Source organism: Orcinus orca, chromosome 5 (assembly GCF_937001465.1).
Source record: "Orcinus orca chromosome 5, mOrcOrc1.1, whole genome shotgun sequence".
NCBI lineage: Eukaryota > Metazoa > Chordata > Mammalia > Artiodactyla > Delphinidae > Orcinus > Orcinus orca.
The window spans coordinates 94,299,527-94,313,669 of NC_064563.1; the positions used below are offsets into that span (position 1 = coordinate 94,299,527).

The window sequence follows — 14,143 nt, forward strand, 5'->3', positions numbered from 1 at the left end:
TAGAATGAGATAATGAACCCTTATGCAACAGTACCTTGTTTAACAGTTAACCTTTGGTTGATTGTGTTTCCTCTAAAGCCCCTCCCTCCTTTTCTCTTCACCCCATAGTATTTTAAAGTAAATTTCAGACATTATGTAAATTCACCTGTCAATATTTCAACATTTATCTCTGATTTATAAAGCCTTTTTTTAACGTATCCATCATGCCATTGTCATATCTATAAAATTAATAATAATTCCTTAATATCATCTAATACTCTTCGTATTCAAATTTCCCTAATTGTCTCAAAAACATCTTTTTACAGATTGTTTAAGTTAGAATCCATGTAAGGTTTATACATTGTATTTGGCTGTTTGTATCTCTCAGGTTTCTTTTTTTCTATATTAATAATTTTATATTTTTCTTACTTTTTAAATAATTTTTCAAGGGAGCATAAAAGGAAAAATACTACCAAAATTAATGCATTAAACTTTATCTTTAAATCATTAATTTTTACGTTCTTTATGTTTTCAGATCCATACATACTTAATGCCGATATGTGGAGGGCTGAGAAAATGGAAAAAAAAAATTTTCCTTTTCTGATTCAAAAACAGGACTGAATTGAGCTTATTACTCAACAGCAGAAAACAAATGCAAGAAAGTCGACCTCTACCCTATTTGAGTTCAAATAGGTCTGCATTAAATCACATTTTTAAGCTATATTATGGTTTGACCTAACCAAAATATCATCTTATAAATACAAAATTTGTAAACAATGTGCCCTTTACTTCTGGGATCTTATCTTTTTTGTCTTTCAGATTTTGGGTTTGTATTTCAGTACAGTGAATTCAAACTAAGGCAATGTTTTGTTACCAAACATGTGAGTGTTTGCATCTTTTCTACCATTACCAATTAACATACCTAAATGGCTTGTTCATTTGACAGTATTCCCATTGAGTTCACTCTGATATCTCAAAAAAATTATTCTTTGTAAAAATAGTTAAATCACATATTTGCTTCTTTTATAAATACTAACTTTTCTATTCTACCAGGTTGGTGCATCATTTTCTTTCAACATGGATAAGAGGACAGAAAAAAATTTCTTCTGCCGCTGTAATTTTAATACTACCATGCTTGATATAAATTGTGCAGTGCTGCTAAAATGCCTCAAAATTTTACCATTTCTTTTTATAAACTCTCAATCCTGTGATATCTTTCCTTTCTTAGGATATGAACGAGTCTGCCAAACAAGAAGATATTTTGGAATCCACAACAGATGCTGCGGAATGGAATCTAGAAGTGGAACGTGTACTACCACAACTGAAAGTCACGATCAGGACTGACAATAAGGTATAGAAGAGAGAACACATTTTGTTCAGATAGATTTTTATAAGGCCATTTCAGGGTCAAGGGTACTCCCAGTTACAAAAGGGATTTAAGAAGGGATTCAGTTTCCAATGTTTTATTTTAATAGAGATTTAATAAATTGTTGTTGAATGAATAAATAATGTAATATGGCCCACAAAGCAAGGAGTGTATCTTTAAAATGATTTGGAACACATCACATTTCCCTAGGATTAAGGCGTATTTTCTCAATACATTTTGATATATTTTCTTGGCAATCATATTTTGTTTAGGTGAATAGTGAATGAAATTGGAATTCTGTGACTGTATACTAACTGAGTAGAGTTAAAAAATGGTTTAGAACTCTGCTGGTTGACAAAACAGAAGACATCCTGGAAGCTACCTTACATAATCTACTCAGTACACTGATTAAAAGTTTAATATTAAGAACATAATCAAGAAATCATATGCAATAAAGATTTGGGGATTAGGCCAGATGAACTGGCCCATTTAATCAAGTTTCTGCTTACTTTTTTCCTACAATTTATGAGTAAGAACTTCAGAACAAGCTAATAGGTGACTAGACAATACTACTCTTATTAGTATTATAATAATCTCTATAAAAGGGGCTAGAGAGACATCTAGGTAAAAAAAATTCAAGGATTTTTATCCTTGGAGGCTAGAGACAAGCCCCAGAATTATGGAACAAGGTTCTAGGGAAACTTGTCACTCTACAAATGTGGTTGTATGTCTGCTCCCCAAAGTAGCAGCTATACAAAGATTGCTGTTTTCAGTGCCTTGGAAGCTAATTCATACTTCAATTGCCTGGATTTGGGCATGTAGAACTGTATCCTAGAGAAGCTAAGAAGTAGCCTAGACTCCTAGGGCAGTCCTAAAATAAGATAAGGACAACAGAGGTCTTCCTGGACTGTGAACAGCTGTGGAACAAGCTTTATCTGGAGTAAGTGGGCAAATCCTACAGCCTGTTTACAATATATTTACCCAATCATTATGGAGGACAGCTATTATTTGAATACATTGGGGGTAAATTCTCTGTTTATGTATCTCTCATATGTAAATACATATTAATAAGAATTTCTTTCCTGATTTGATCTCTGCTGGAAGTCATAATTTTCAAAAATGGAATTTTTTTGTGAAAATGTAACTTCTGATTCTTTAGTTTTGTCAGAACAAATTTTCTTCATACAATTAAACATCACTATTATTGTGACTGTAGTTAGAACAACATGTTAAAATAATTGTGTAGTTGGGAACTCTCAAGTACATCTTAGTCCCGTGAGGAAGCAAGTTTAATTTGTTTACTTTCAAGATAAGTAAACTCTTGAAATCAAACATCTCACTTAAAATCTAATAGGATCACACGAGTGTGTGTTTTTTTTTAAGAACTGTCATTGATCTCCACATAGTAGAAGTAACTGAATAAAGAAAGAGAGAATATAAATGTAACTGCTAACCTATACAGTTTTATAAACCAATACTGCAGTAGTCAAAATCCTGGATTCTTAAAGAATCAATGTTCTCCTGATTTGGGGAAGAATTAACTAATTCGGAGTTGGACTCTTAGTCTCATGCCATTCATTACCAGCCTTGACCTTATGAGGATATACTGTGTCATTAATTATACAGTCCGTGTTACAGGCAACATTCGAAAATGTCAGATAAAGTTTTGGGGGGGGGTATTTTTTCGAATATGTGAATGTCATTTTGAGTTTAGATTTTTGTGGTAAAAATACTGACATAGAGTCCTATTTGATTGCTTTTTCAGAATTCTTCTCTAGATAATTTGGTCCTTGTGTCCAGTGTTTCGTAAACCCTTCTTTCTCCTAAGTATTTCAGCTGTAGCAAATGGGAATTACAGCTTTAGGGTCAATTCTTTATTCAGCTTACTTAAGAAAAATAAAATTATACATTGATTTGAGAAAATAAGGGGCTAATGAATAGAGAAATGTTTTTCATGTCTCAGAAATAAAGTAATCTGGTTATACATGTGGTTTCTCACGGACTCATTATCCTCCTTAATCAGGAAGTGTTGACACCAGAATCATGGTTGATCCCATTCTTCCTCAACTCCTAACTCTACCAAAACCAAACCCTCTCCTTTACTTTTTGACAAAACAATAACCTCTTACTCACTGCAGGCCATTTAGGACCTTTCAAGATTTCAACTTCATGTTTGAGGGGGAAGAAAAGGAATTAATTACTTTCAGATCAATGTGTTTTACTGATCACTGTTACATTAATTTTTAAGTAGCATAGAGATGTAGGAGATAAGTAATATAGGGTCAGCACTATTTAAAACAATGATAAATTTCTTTAAAATTACCTTGTGTTAGAAGTAAAAAAAGTCCCATATTTATTTGGCACCAGATCAAATGTTTTGCTTTTTTTTCCTCACAGGTTCATTTTAGTCCTTGTATGCTTCCCAGCAGTGTATTATATTAAAAAAGTAAATCTTCTTTTCCGTTCTTTTTGCATATTATAGTCTGTATGCTTGATGACATCCTGTCATACACCAGTATTTTCTTTTGTATACTCTTCATAATGTAATCAGGTTTTTATTGCTAGGCTAGCTTATTCTTGTTTCTGGCACTACTTGTTACTATTACCAGTTCTCAAAGAATGCAAATAAATTTTAATATTAGCTTAAACAAATTACAACTGGGAAAATAAGTATGTTGCCAAAACTACAAATAATACATTCCACAACTGAAGATAAAGGATTTTTGTCATATGCTGGCTTGAATGGACTGTATTAGCAGTTCCCTTTTTAGAGCTGGGTATAGAGAATGCTCCTGGTGATTACTTCTAGAGTAGCTATATACCCATCTCAGATCTGCCTCAATTTGGAATAATGTATCTGAAGACAGTCAGAAGTTTTGCCAAGAGAGTTGATAAATTCAGCCAAATCCTGGGTCATTAACCAGATCATTAGCCAACCCTAGTTAAGGCCTCAGTTCTGACCAAGTAAGGCTCAGGCATCAATTCCTTAGAAGGGCAGTCTGAGGACACCTAAACTAGAGTGGACGTCGGTGCCACCTAATAAAATCGTCTACGAGTATAATACATCCTGGACTTTTTGTTGTTTCCTTTCTTTTTTTTTTACTCTTTATTTCTCTAACTCTTTCCTTTTCTGATTTTTTTAATCTTTTTTTTTATTGTTCTTTATTAGACCCCATAGTAGTGCCCACAAGTGTTATATAACTACGCTGGTGGAATTTAAAACTAAGAGCAAACATCTGTGATTATACTCACTAGACTTAAATCTGTAACTGGTCAAGAATTATCCTAATCTCTGAGTCTTTTTAAAACACAATTTTGTTGTTAATTATAAAAATAATACAGAAGTAATATTTCAAGGGGAGAGGAGGCAGGTAGTGTACTGTGAATTAGAAGCTAGGGATTACACATTTAGTCCCACCATCAAATCCTGATTTATTGACCCAGAGTTTCAGAAACTTAGTAGAACTTTGGTAGCTATAAAGACCCAGAGAGGATGGAGCCTATCTCACACACCTTCCCTTGACACCCAAAATTCATATTTCTACCACTTACTAGCTGTGTGATCTAGGGCAAGCTACTATAGCTCTCTGTTCCTCCTTTCCTCATCTGTAAAATGGGACTAATTATATTCCTTACCTCATGGAGGAGTTGTAAAGAAACAAGAACAGTGTCTGACACATAGTTACTGCCTAATAAATGTTAATTATTGTTATGTTACAATATTGTTTTGTAATATTATTGTATTCTATGATAGCTCTCTTAGGTTTGTATCTGTATCGGTATTCAGGAAGAATTTACAAAATTCCTGCCCTAATGCTTCCATCACTTAAGGGAATATTGATAACAATCAGCCTTATATTTTTACCTAGGGTGTAATTGGATTCATATAAGTATCACTTTGGTAAATCTTTCTAATTTTTTCCTTAGTAAAGGTATATATGATATGATGAAAATAATAATAATAAATGATATTTACTAAGTGTTTGCATTGTGCCAAGTGCTATTCTTAGCACTACGTACATTGACTCATTTAATCCTTTCCACTGCCCTATGATATGCAGGTACCTTTTACTACAGATGAGGAAACTGAAACACAGAAAAGTTATTTGCCTCTGCCTAGTTAGTGACAGATATGATATTTGAACCTCCAACCCAGGCTCTTACCTATTCAATTAGTGACAATATAGCATACTGGTGAAAAGCACAAATTCTAAACTCAGGACACTTGAGTACTCATCTTGAGTCTAACACTTATTAGCGGTTGGAACCTGTGGGTAGGTTATGCAACCACTCTGTGCCTCAGTTTCCTCATCTGTAAAATGGAATTCATTATAAAGCTTACCTCAACAAAGTTATTAAAAGTATTAAATGAAAAAAAAAAAGGGGTCTTCCCTGGTGGCGCAGTGGTTGAGAGTCCGCCTGCCGATGCAGGGGACACGGGTTTGTGCCCCAGTCTGGGAAGATCCCACATGCTGTGGAGCGGCTAGACCTGTGAGCCATGGCCACTGAGCCTGCGTGTCCGGAGCCTGTGCTCCGCAATGGGAGAGGCCACAACAGTGGGAGACCCGCGTACTGAAAAAAAAAAAAAAAAAAAAGTATTAAATGAATTAACATATCTAAAGCACTTAGAATGGTGCCAGAAGAATCACTTAATATATGTTGACCACTATTTCTGTGTGCTTTTATGTATGGTGCTGAGATTTTACCTCTTTTTTTAACATATCATTTCATCATGAGCATTTCCACATATCCTTAAAAATTACAAACCATACCTTTAGATGGCTGTCTGTGGTGCTAGAAGGTTACTGTCAGTCTCCAGCTGAGTGCTTGGTAGGGAGATGGCTTGGCCAAGCTCAGCAGGTTGGGGTCAAACCAGGAGCTCTAGGATCTGGGTGGAGAAATGACAGGGCATTGTCCTGCAGGAACTGATGCTTAGGATATGGGCAAGCCTAAGGACCAGAAGATCTGAGAGCACAGACCACTAGCAAGAAATGGATCGGCCAGTGGGTCATTTTAGAGAACAAGTGGTTGTTGAATTTGGAAATCCAGCTGAAAGAGAAAACATGGAGAGCAAGAAGCAGAAATGAAGATTAAATAGAAAATGAAATTTAGAAATCTTGTATACTTACTCATTGCTGCAAGAATGTACAGTCAGACCAGCCTGTAGGTTGTAGCTGCTTTAACCTGTTTTTAACCATGTGAGGGGCTCTTCCTCAGGGTACTTTATGATAATTATTGAAGGGTAATATTTCCTACTTGATTGAAATATTTTAAATTCCATAATAGTAATTTTTTAAACTTTTAAGTGAGTCAGTTGACAGTTGCTGAGTTGAATAATAAAATGGTTGAAGCTGAGCTGCGAAAGAATTCTGCATGTCCTCTATTTCTAGGGGAATAGAAAATGTGAATGCATATTCATATAGATTTCACTCTCTGTATTTTTGATTAATTTTGATTGCTAAATAAATACTTAATGCCGTATCTTGAGGAAAATTATTCTATCTTTTTTAGTTTCTGTTTTACTATTAAAAACAGCAAGCTTTTATTTGGCTTTGTGGAAATAAACAGAAGCCGCCTAAATGAGAACAGGCAGAGGCTATTCAGAGCTTGCCATAGCAAGGGAGTCAGCCATCACTACTTGCGACGGCAGAGAACTTAAGGCACGCAGGAGAATTTGAAAGACGTGTAGTGGAAAAAAGGGAAGGCTTCAAGTATGTTCATATGTGACTAGAAATTTGGAGGTGGGCTCACTAGAAGCAGGGCCTCTCATGTGATTGGTTAGGGGAGGATATTTGGCTTTGTCTAATTGGTCCTACATTGGAAATGTGGGGCGGGGCGGGAGAGTGCGGTTTGAGCAAAAATTGGGGAAGCTGACAGTTACAAAGTCCTTGCTACAGAGGTCAGTTGCTACAGAGGTTATATTTGGCTTCCTGCACTAGGTGCCACAGATTGTGGGTCAGGATTCTAAATATTTTGGGTAATGATCTAGCTGTTATCTGTTGTCCATTTATCTGTTGTCCATTTGTCAGTTTCTCAACTTCATTCATTGAACCGAGGGAAAGTGTCTTCTTAAAATGGTCACTCTTATTAATCTTTATCAGGAGAATGATTTTTTTCAAGTCAGGGGTTTTTACAAAGAAACTAAGTAATCATTAATAATATTTATTTCTGTTCCCCAGAATTAAAGAAGAGCAGCAAGCGTGAAATCAGTTTTCAACGAAACCTTACATAGGCCCTTTTTTTTCAATTACGCAGTATTTATTCCTAAAAGATTGTATATTGTAATGATTTAATATTAGGTATATAATGCAATGAACAAATGTTCTATCATGCTTTAATGCCCTGTGGATATTGTAATTAGAATTTTGATTAATGACTTAAATAGACTTTTTTCCAAATTATAATTAAATGTTTCCTGCTTTGTTGTTTTAAAAGATAGTTGGCTAGGTACCCCCTTCATTCCACCAAAATGTCTTTAGTAATTATGTAAATCTTCAGGTTCATTACAAGGAATTTAGATAAAGAGATTATTTTTTATTTAAGGCTTAGGAAGTACTACAGCATGTGTGTCTAATTATTTCAAGCCTTTGCTTCACTGAACTGCTTTTTTACATCCTTACCTGTTCTTCAGTGTCCAACTTTCTGAAGGTTGCAGTTGTAAAAAGAACCTTAAACTTAAAATTTCAACTCTAAGCAATTGGATTTCGTTTTAATGTAAATAAACCGTACAGGTGTTGCCTTGGGTAATTCACAGCAGGCAACCTTTTGGGAGTCTTTTTGCTAAGGATGGAATCATGACAATAGTCTTGAGCCCTTGGGCTCTCTAGTCACTGTGAGAGCTAAAACCTAAGAGGGAATAGAGAGGCCTTCATTAATCAGCAGGTGGAATTCCATTTAAATGAACCTGGGAGGACCACAGAATTGCCATATTAGATCTAAGTCTCTTGAAATTGGAAGCCAAATCATGCAGAAATGGACAATGGTAGGCTTCCTCTTTTCACTCTTGTAGACACATCTATATCTGGAAGCAATGGAGGGTATTTTCTTTCATTCCGAAGCAGTGGAAGGTCAACTTGCTTTGACCTTCTGCCATCACTGTGTTTGGATGCAGAGTAATAAAATTTAGCTTTCTAAATATTTCTGACCTGTAGGGATTTATAAATTATTATAGTTTTGGAGTAAAGAGCATTTCTCAAGACTTGTACTCTGGTTGCCGGATAGGCTATATTGATAGGTTTCTTGCAGTCATGAGCAAAAAAGTATAATATATTCTGTGGGCTAGGATACAGGAATACCTTTTACATATATGTTCCTCATAAAATGGAATTCTGCCTGTTATTTAAATAACGGAGAAACCACGTTTATAATTCTTACAGATGTTCTGGTAGACAGACCTTTTGTTGAAACATAGTCACACAATTTCTAAAAAATAAGGAACCAAATTTTTAAAAATCAGCTTTTGCAATTACCAGTAACACATGTAAATACAGGTGGCAATAAGTTGGTCTTCATGAGACTCCATGCAGGAGTAATAGCTCCAGTTACTGTCACAAATGTTTGTAATTGTATCCATTGCTGCCAGACAGTAAATGCTTTTTAATATAGTAAGGCCATAAATGTACATGCTGCTGTTGTTTAAACAAAATACAATTTTCAGCAAATTTATCCTTGAAACACCTGCTGTAATCAGAAAGAGGTGAATGCTATCAAAATAAACTGCCTAAATTAACTAGACACATACATTTTTAGAGCAGCCGGTGTGATTACTCAACTGCCACGTCGTCTCAGAGAATGAGGGGAAGTATTCACTGATGGACTTTTACAGGCAAGCTTTCTTTAAGGGAGACTTACACAAAACAGAATACCGTTTTGGATTTTTGTGTTATTTTTAAAATATGGTGTTATTTGGTGGACTTTAAGTTGTATTCTCAAAGTCAACATTTTTTTTTTTCCTTTGTAGCATGTAGGTCATGGACAGGGTTGTGGGAAAGAATACTATGCTTAAATTATACATTTGAAAATACTGCATAGGGGTGTAGAAAAATCCAGCCATCCTTAAGCAACTGGAAATGATTTTCAGCTGCTTCTGTCCCAGTCTTGTTGAACATTCAGGGTATTCTGTGTTTAAAGTTAGTTGATGATGCCTTCCTTCCTATTTACCCTGAGCATGATAAATGTTTCAGCTGGATCCGTAAAGGTTTCATTTATCACAAGTTGAAATAGGAGAACAAGTGTTTTTGCTTTAGAGATTACCATCATCTCTAACTAAAGAGCATCAACAGTGGTAGATTTTTAAGGAAATAACCAATAAAGACTGCATGTTATGTAAATGCTAAGGAGGAAAGTTACTAATGCCTCACAGTAGATATACCTCAAATAGACATTTGTGATTGAGAGCATTGAGTTAATATACATTGATTATAATTGAAATTTCTAGCCTAAATACATCATTATTACAAAGTATAATTTCATGTTTCCTTTTACTTAATATAAAATATGAATTGAAGCAGAAACCATGTATTGTATGGACCTCCCTATAAAGTGCACTTTTTAATTGCCTTGACTCATTTTTCCAATCAACAGTATTAGAGCGGTTCTCACTATCAGAGTGTTTTATTACAAATTTCTTAATATTTGGACAAATTGTTACCCCCATAGTCTTTTTCCCATTATATGTGATTGTTTCTTTAGGCCAAGGTAGTGACTTAATGTTTCTTAGTTCTTCAGATATGGAGATGACTCCATTTTTTCAGTTTTTGTTTTTTGAGTATCAGTATGAGATCAAAGTTTTGATTAGTAGATTCTCAAAGTTGAGAGGGACCGGCGAGGTCATCTCTTCCAGCTCTCCACCATGGTTCCTCAGCATCCTGTGAAACAGTGACATTCTGAGTCAGCCTAAGGGTGTTCCTGCATTCTCAGAAGGCCCCCAATCTCTGCCTTGCCAAATCTCTTCTCAAGGCTTGCAATGCCTTCTAAAGTCTGGAAAACCTCGCTCGGAAGATTTGTGTGGCCCATAGAAAAGGGGTGTGGATAGAATAAGCATGAATAATAAGTCTGAGTCAACATGTGAAAATGCTTAGTAGCAGATGGTAGTAAAGATAATTTCTGAGCACACATTAGAAATGTAATCATTTTACTAACAAGGTATTTTATGGAGAGATTATGGATCTCCAGTTTCAGTTCAATTACAGGCAGGTGTGAGAATCCCAGTGATTGTTATAATAGCCTTTGCTTACCCTCTATGCACACGTATTATTTTTCTCTACAAGAGCAATATCTAGAAAGCAAGAACTTTCCCGAGGAAACATATGTTTCCAGCTTGATTGCCACACCCCCTGCAACAAACACACACATACAGCATACAGCACATGTACATACTGAACTCTTCCTAGGTTGTATGTCTAGTTCTTTGAACACTTATGAAGAAAAATCATGCTCTCACCACAAAGGTGTATACCACAGAAGACTTTAAGCTGCTGACAATTAAAGAAAAATGTCACATATAAAAATTTAGGAAAGCCACACTCTGCAACTATCCTGCAACCTGATGGGCATTTTTCATTAAGAAAGTAATCTCACGAAAAAGTTACTTAATTTAATGGACTTTCTCTCTCACACATACACACACACAAATACACACATAAATGTGAGCAGTGATGAAGCTGCAAATTAATCTAACAATTAGAACAGGAAGAAGAGATGGCAAAACTGCTTGTGCAAAGTGGCAAAAGGAGGGAATACAAATAATGTTCTGTCATTAGAGAAAGGAGTGTTCTGGGTAGAGGAGGGAAATATGCTGCTCATATCCTTGCAAAGAGAATGATAAATTATTGACCTGTCCCAAAAATATTTGCTACAGTGAACTTAGACATATGCAACTCCTTCTATCAAGCTGTCTTCTCTGCCTCTTTCATTTAGCCTGATTTCTTGCCATCAGATTTCCAGAGAATTTTATCATTCACTGTGGATGGAGTATTAAACGTGTCACAGGAACATCAGTATTCCACAGTGAAATCTTGAGACTGATCACTTTGGGACTGCAGCTCACCCTTGGCCCTACCTCTCTACCACTGCAGCTACAGTTATCATTTTAATAACTAAGTCTGTCTCCCTGTGGTTAAAACAGAGATGAATTGTCCAGATCCCCTTCCAAACAAGGACTTGCCGCCCAGCCGCAGAGAGTGCGGTCAGCAGACAACCTCCAGCTGTCTGCTCCTTCAGTGCAGAGCTGCCTAACTCAAGGTTGTGCCCTTCCAGGGGAGCCCACATCTGGCTTATGTGAGTTGTTTATAGTTTGTGACTTAAATAATGCTGATTTGAAAAGTCTTGAAGTGTCTTTTGGGAAACGTAAGTACACCTTTCTCCTGCAGTTTCTGCTGAGAGTGAAATTGCTAGGTCATAGTGTCTGCATATTTGAAAGTGGTTATACAAATTTATACTCCTAGCAGTATCTGAAAGTTCCAGTTGCTCCCCGTCTTCATCAACATTTAGTATTGGTTCAGTCGTTTTTATTTTAGTCATCCTGGTGGGTCTGTTGTGATGTCTCACTGTCATTTTAATATGAATTTTCCTGATGACTGATGAAATTGTGCCCCTTTCCATATGTTTATCTGGCAATTGGATATTCTCTTTTGTCTTTTGCTATTGGCTTATCTGCTTTTTCTTTTGATTTATAGAAGTTCTTTATATACTCTGGATATGAGTCCCTTGTCAGATATATGTATTGCAAATATCTACTCTTTAGCTTCCTTTTCACTCTTATTGGTGTATTATAATAAAGGCGGCTTAATTTTAATATACTCAAAATGATCTCTTTTGCAGGGAGTGGAGTATGGCTAATATTTATGTTTTAATCTTAGTTTAAAGAATCTTCGTTTACTCTTTATTTAAGTCTATGTTTAAGAATCTTTGCTTCGCCCGGTGTTATGAACATATTCTCCTGTTTTCCTTTTGATGCTGTATTGTTTCACCTTTTGCAGTGAGATCTGCAGTCCATCTAGCATTTATTCTTGTGTACAGTATGAGGGTGTGAGGTAGAACTCAAGATTTATTTGGTTTTCATATGTATATGCAGTTGACCCAGTTTATTGAAAAGGTTATCCTTTTACCAGTGCTCTGCTTTGTCATAAAAAGAGAACATGCTTGTGAGCGTCTGTATCTGGACATTCTGTTCTATTACATCGGGCTATTTGTTTCAGTGGTATCTTTTAGATTTTCTTTTCTGTTTATTTGTTGCTGTTATATAAAAATACATTTCTCTGTGTGTGTATATTTGTATACATCTTCAGCAAACTTGCTAAATTCACTTATTCTAACCGTAAGCCTGTAGATTCTTTTGCATTTTCTGTGTATACAATTATATCATCTGCAAATAACATCAATCTCATTTCTTTCTTTACAAGCTTATCCCTTTTATTTCCTTTATCTTGCTTGAAATACCTAGTCTGTGTTGGTTATAAGTGACATTAGCAGGGGGAAAGCTTTCAGTATTTCAGTTTTACCATTCAGGATGATGTTAGCTTTATGACTTTCACAAATATCATAAGGTAGATTAAGGAACTTTCCTTTGGTTCCCAGTTTGCTGAGTTATTGTTATGAATGGATGTCAAATTTTTTCAAGTGATTGTTTTTTTTTTTCCTTCATCTATTGAGATGACCATTTGACTTATCTCCTCTTTTTTTCTCTCTTGTTATGGTGGATTATAATGGTTGATTTTTTTTTTTTTACTCTCTCCATTTTATTGCTAAACAATCAATATATTTGTTAACAAGCAGTTGACTTTTATGCAATAACATGTATTGTTTGTATGTCAGGCCATAAATGTTATCATTTACAATATAGCAAGGCAAAACCAAAACACAAATAAATGAATTTTTGTTAGAACAAAATATATTAAATATATTCAATAAAAAAGCAAAGTGTTTCCACAAAAAGAACTTTTACTCCCAAATGAGAAAGAAAATTGAAGCATGAAAAAAGCTGAGGAAGGAGAAGGAGGTAGGCTTAAAGCAGACACAATTTGTCACTGGCTGTGAAAGTTTATGGTGCTGGTTTTTGTATGAACATATGTCTTGAGTTGTCTTCGTGTACTTGGCAGCAATTCCAACAAGTGGAAATGCTAGATTGTATGGTAACTTTATCAACTTTTTGAGGAAATACCAAGTGTTTTCCACAGGGGCTGTACCATTTTACATTCCTACCAGCAAAGAATTTAGGATTCCAATTTCTCCACATCTTTGTTAAAACTTGTTAATTTCCTTTTCCTTTTTTTAAAAAAATCACCTTCCTAGTGGATATAAAGTGGTATTTCATTGTGGTTTTAAAACTCTTCCCTGATGACTAATGATGCTGAGTATCTTTTCAAGTACTTGTTAACTATTTGTGTATCTTCCTTGGAAAAAATGTCTGTTTACTCATTTTACTCACTTTTACTCATTTTTTAAATTGGGTTATTTGTCTTTCGTCTTGCGTTATAAGAATTGTTTATATATAATGGGTACTATCCCATTATCAATTATATGATTTGTAAACATTGCTTCCCCTTCTGTGGGTTCCCTTTTCACTTTTTTGATGGTTCCCTTTGAGCCAAAGTTTTTAATTCCAGTGAAGTTCAACTTATCTGTGTTTTCTTTTGTTGCTTGTGCTTTTGATGTCATAATTAAAAGGCCTTGTCTAATCCAAACTCATGAAGACTTACACCCATTTTTCCTCCCAAGAGTTTTCTAGTTTCAGCTCTTATATTTAGGTCTTTGATTCATTTTGCGTTAATTTTTACATTTTGTGTGAAGTACAGGTCC

The 14,143-nt window shown here is 35.2% G+C and overlaps 1 protein-coding gene across 1 annotated transcript in view; it reads left to right on the forward strand.

The window, feature by feature from the left end:
• Nucleotides 1-14,143, forward strand: part of IFT57 (intraflagellar transport 57) — a 60,178-nt gene that overhangs the window by 32,724 nt on the left and 13,311 nt on the right. The window contains exon 6 of the mRNA XM_004272079.4: nt 1,208-1,330. Within this exon, the coding sequence (XP_004272127.1) occupies nt 1,208-1,330 (123 nt within the window). The remainder of the gene's footprint in view (nt 1-1,207; nt 1,331-14,143) is intronic.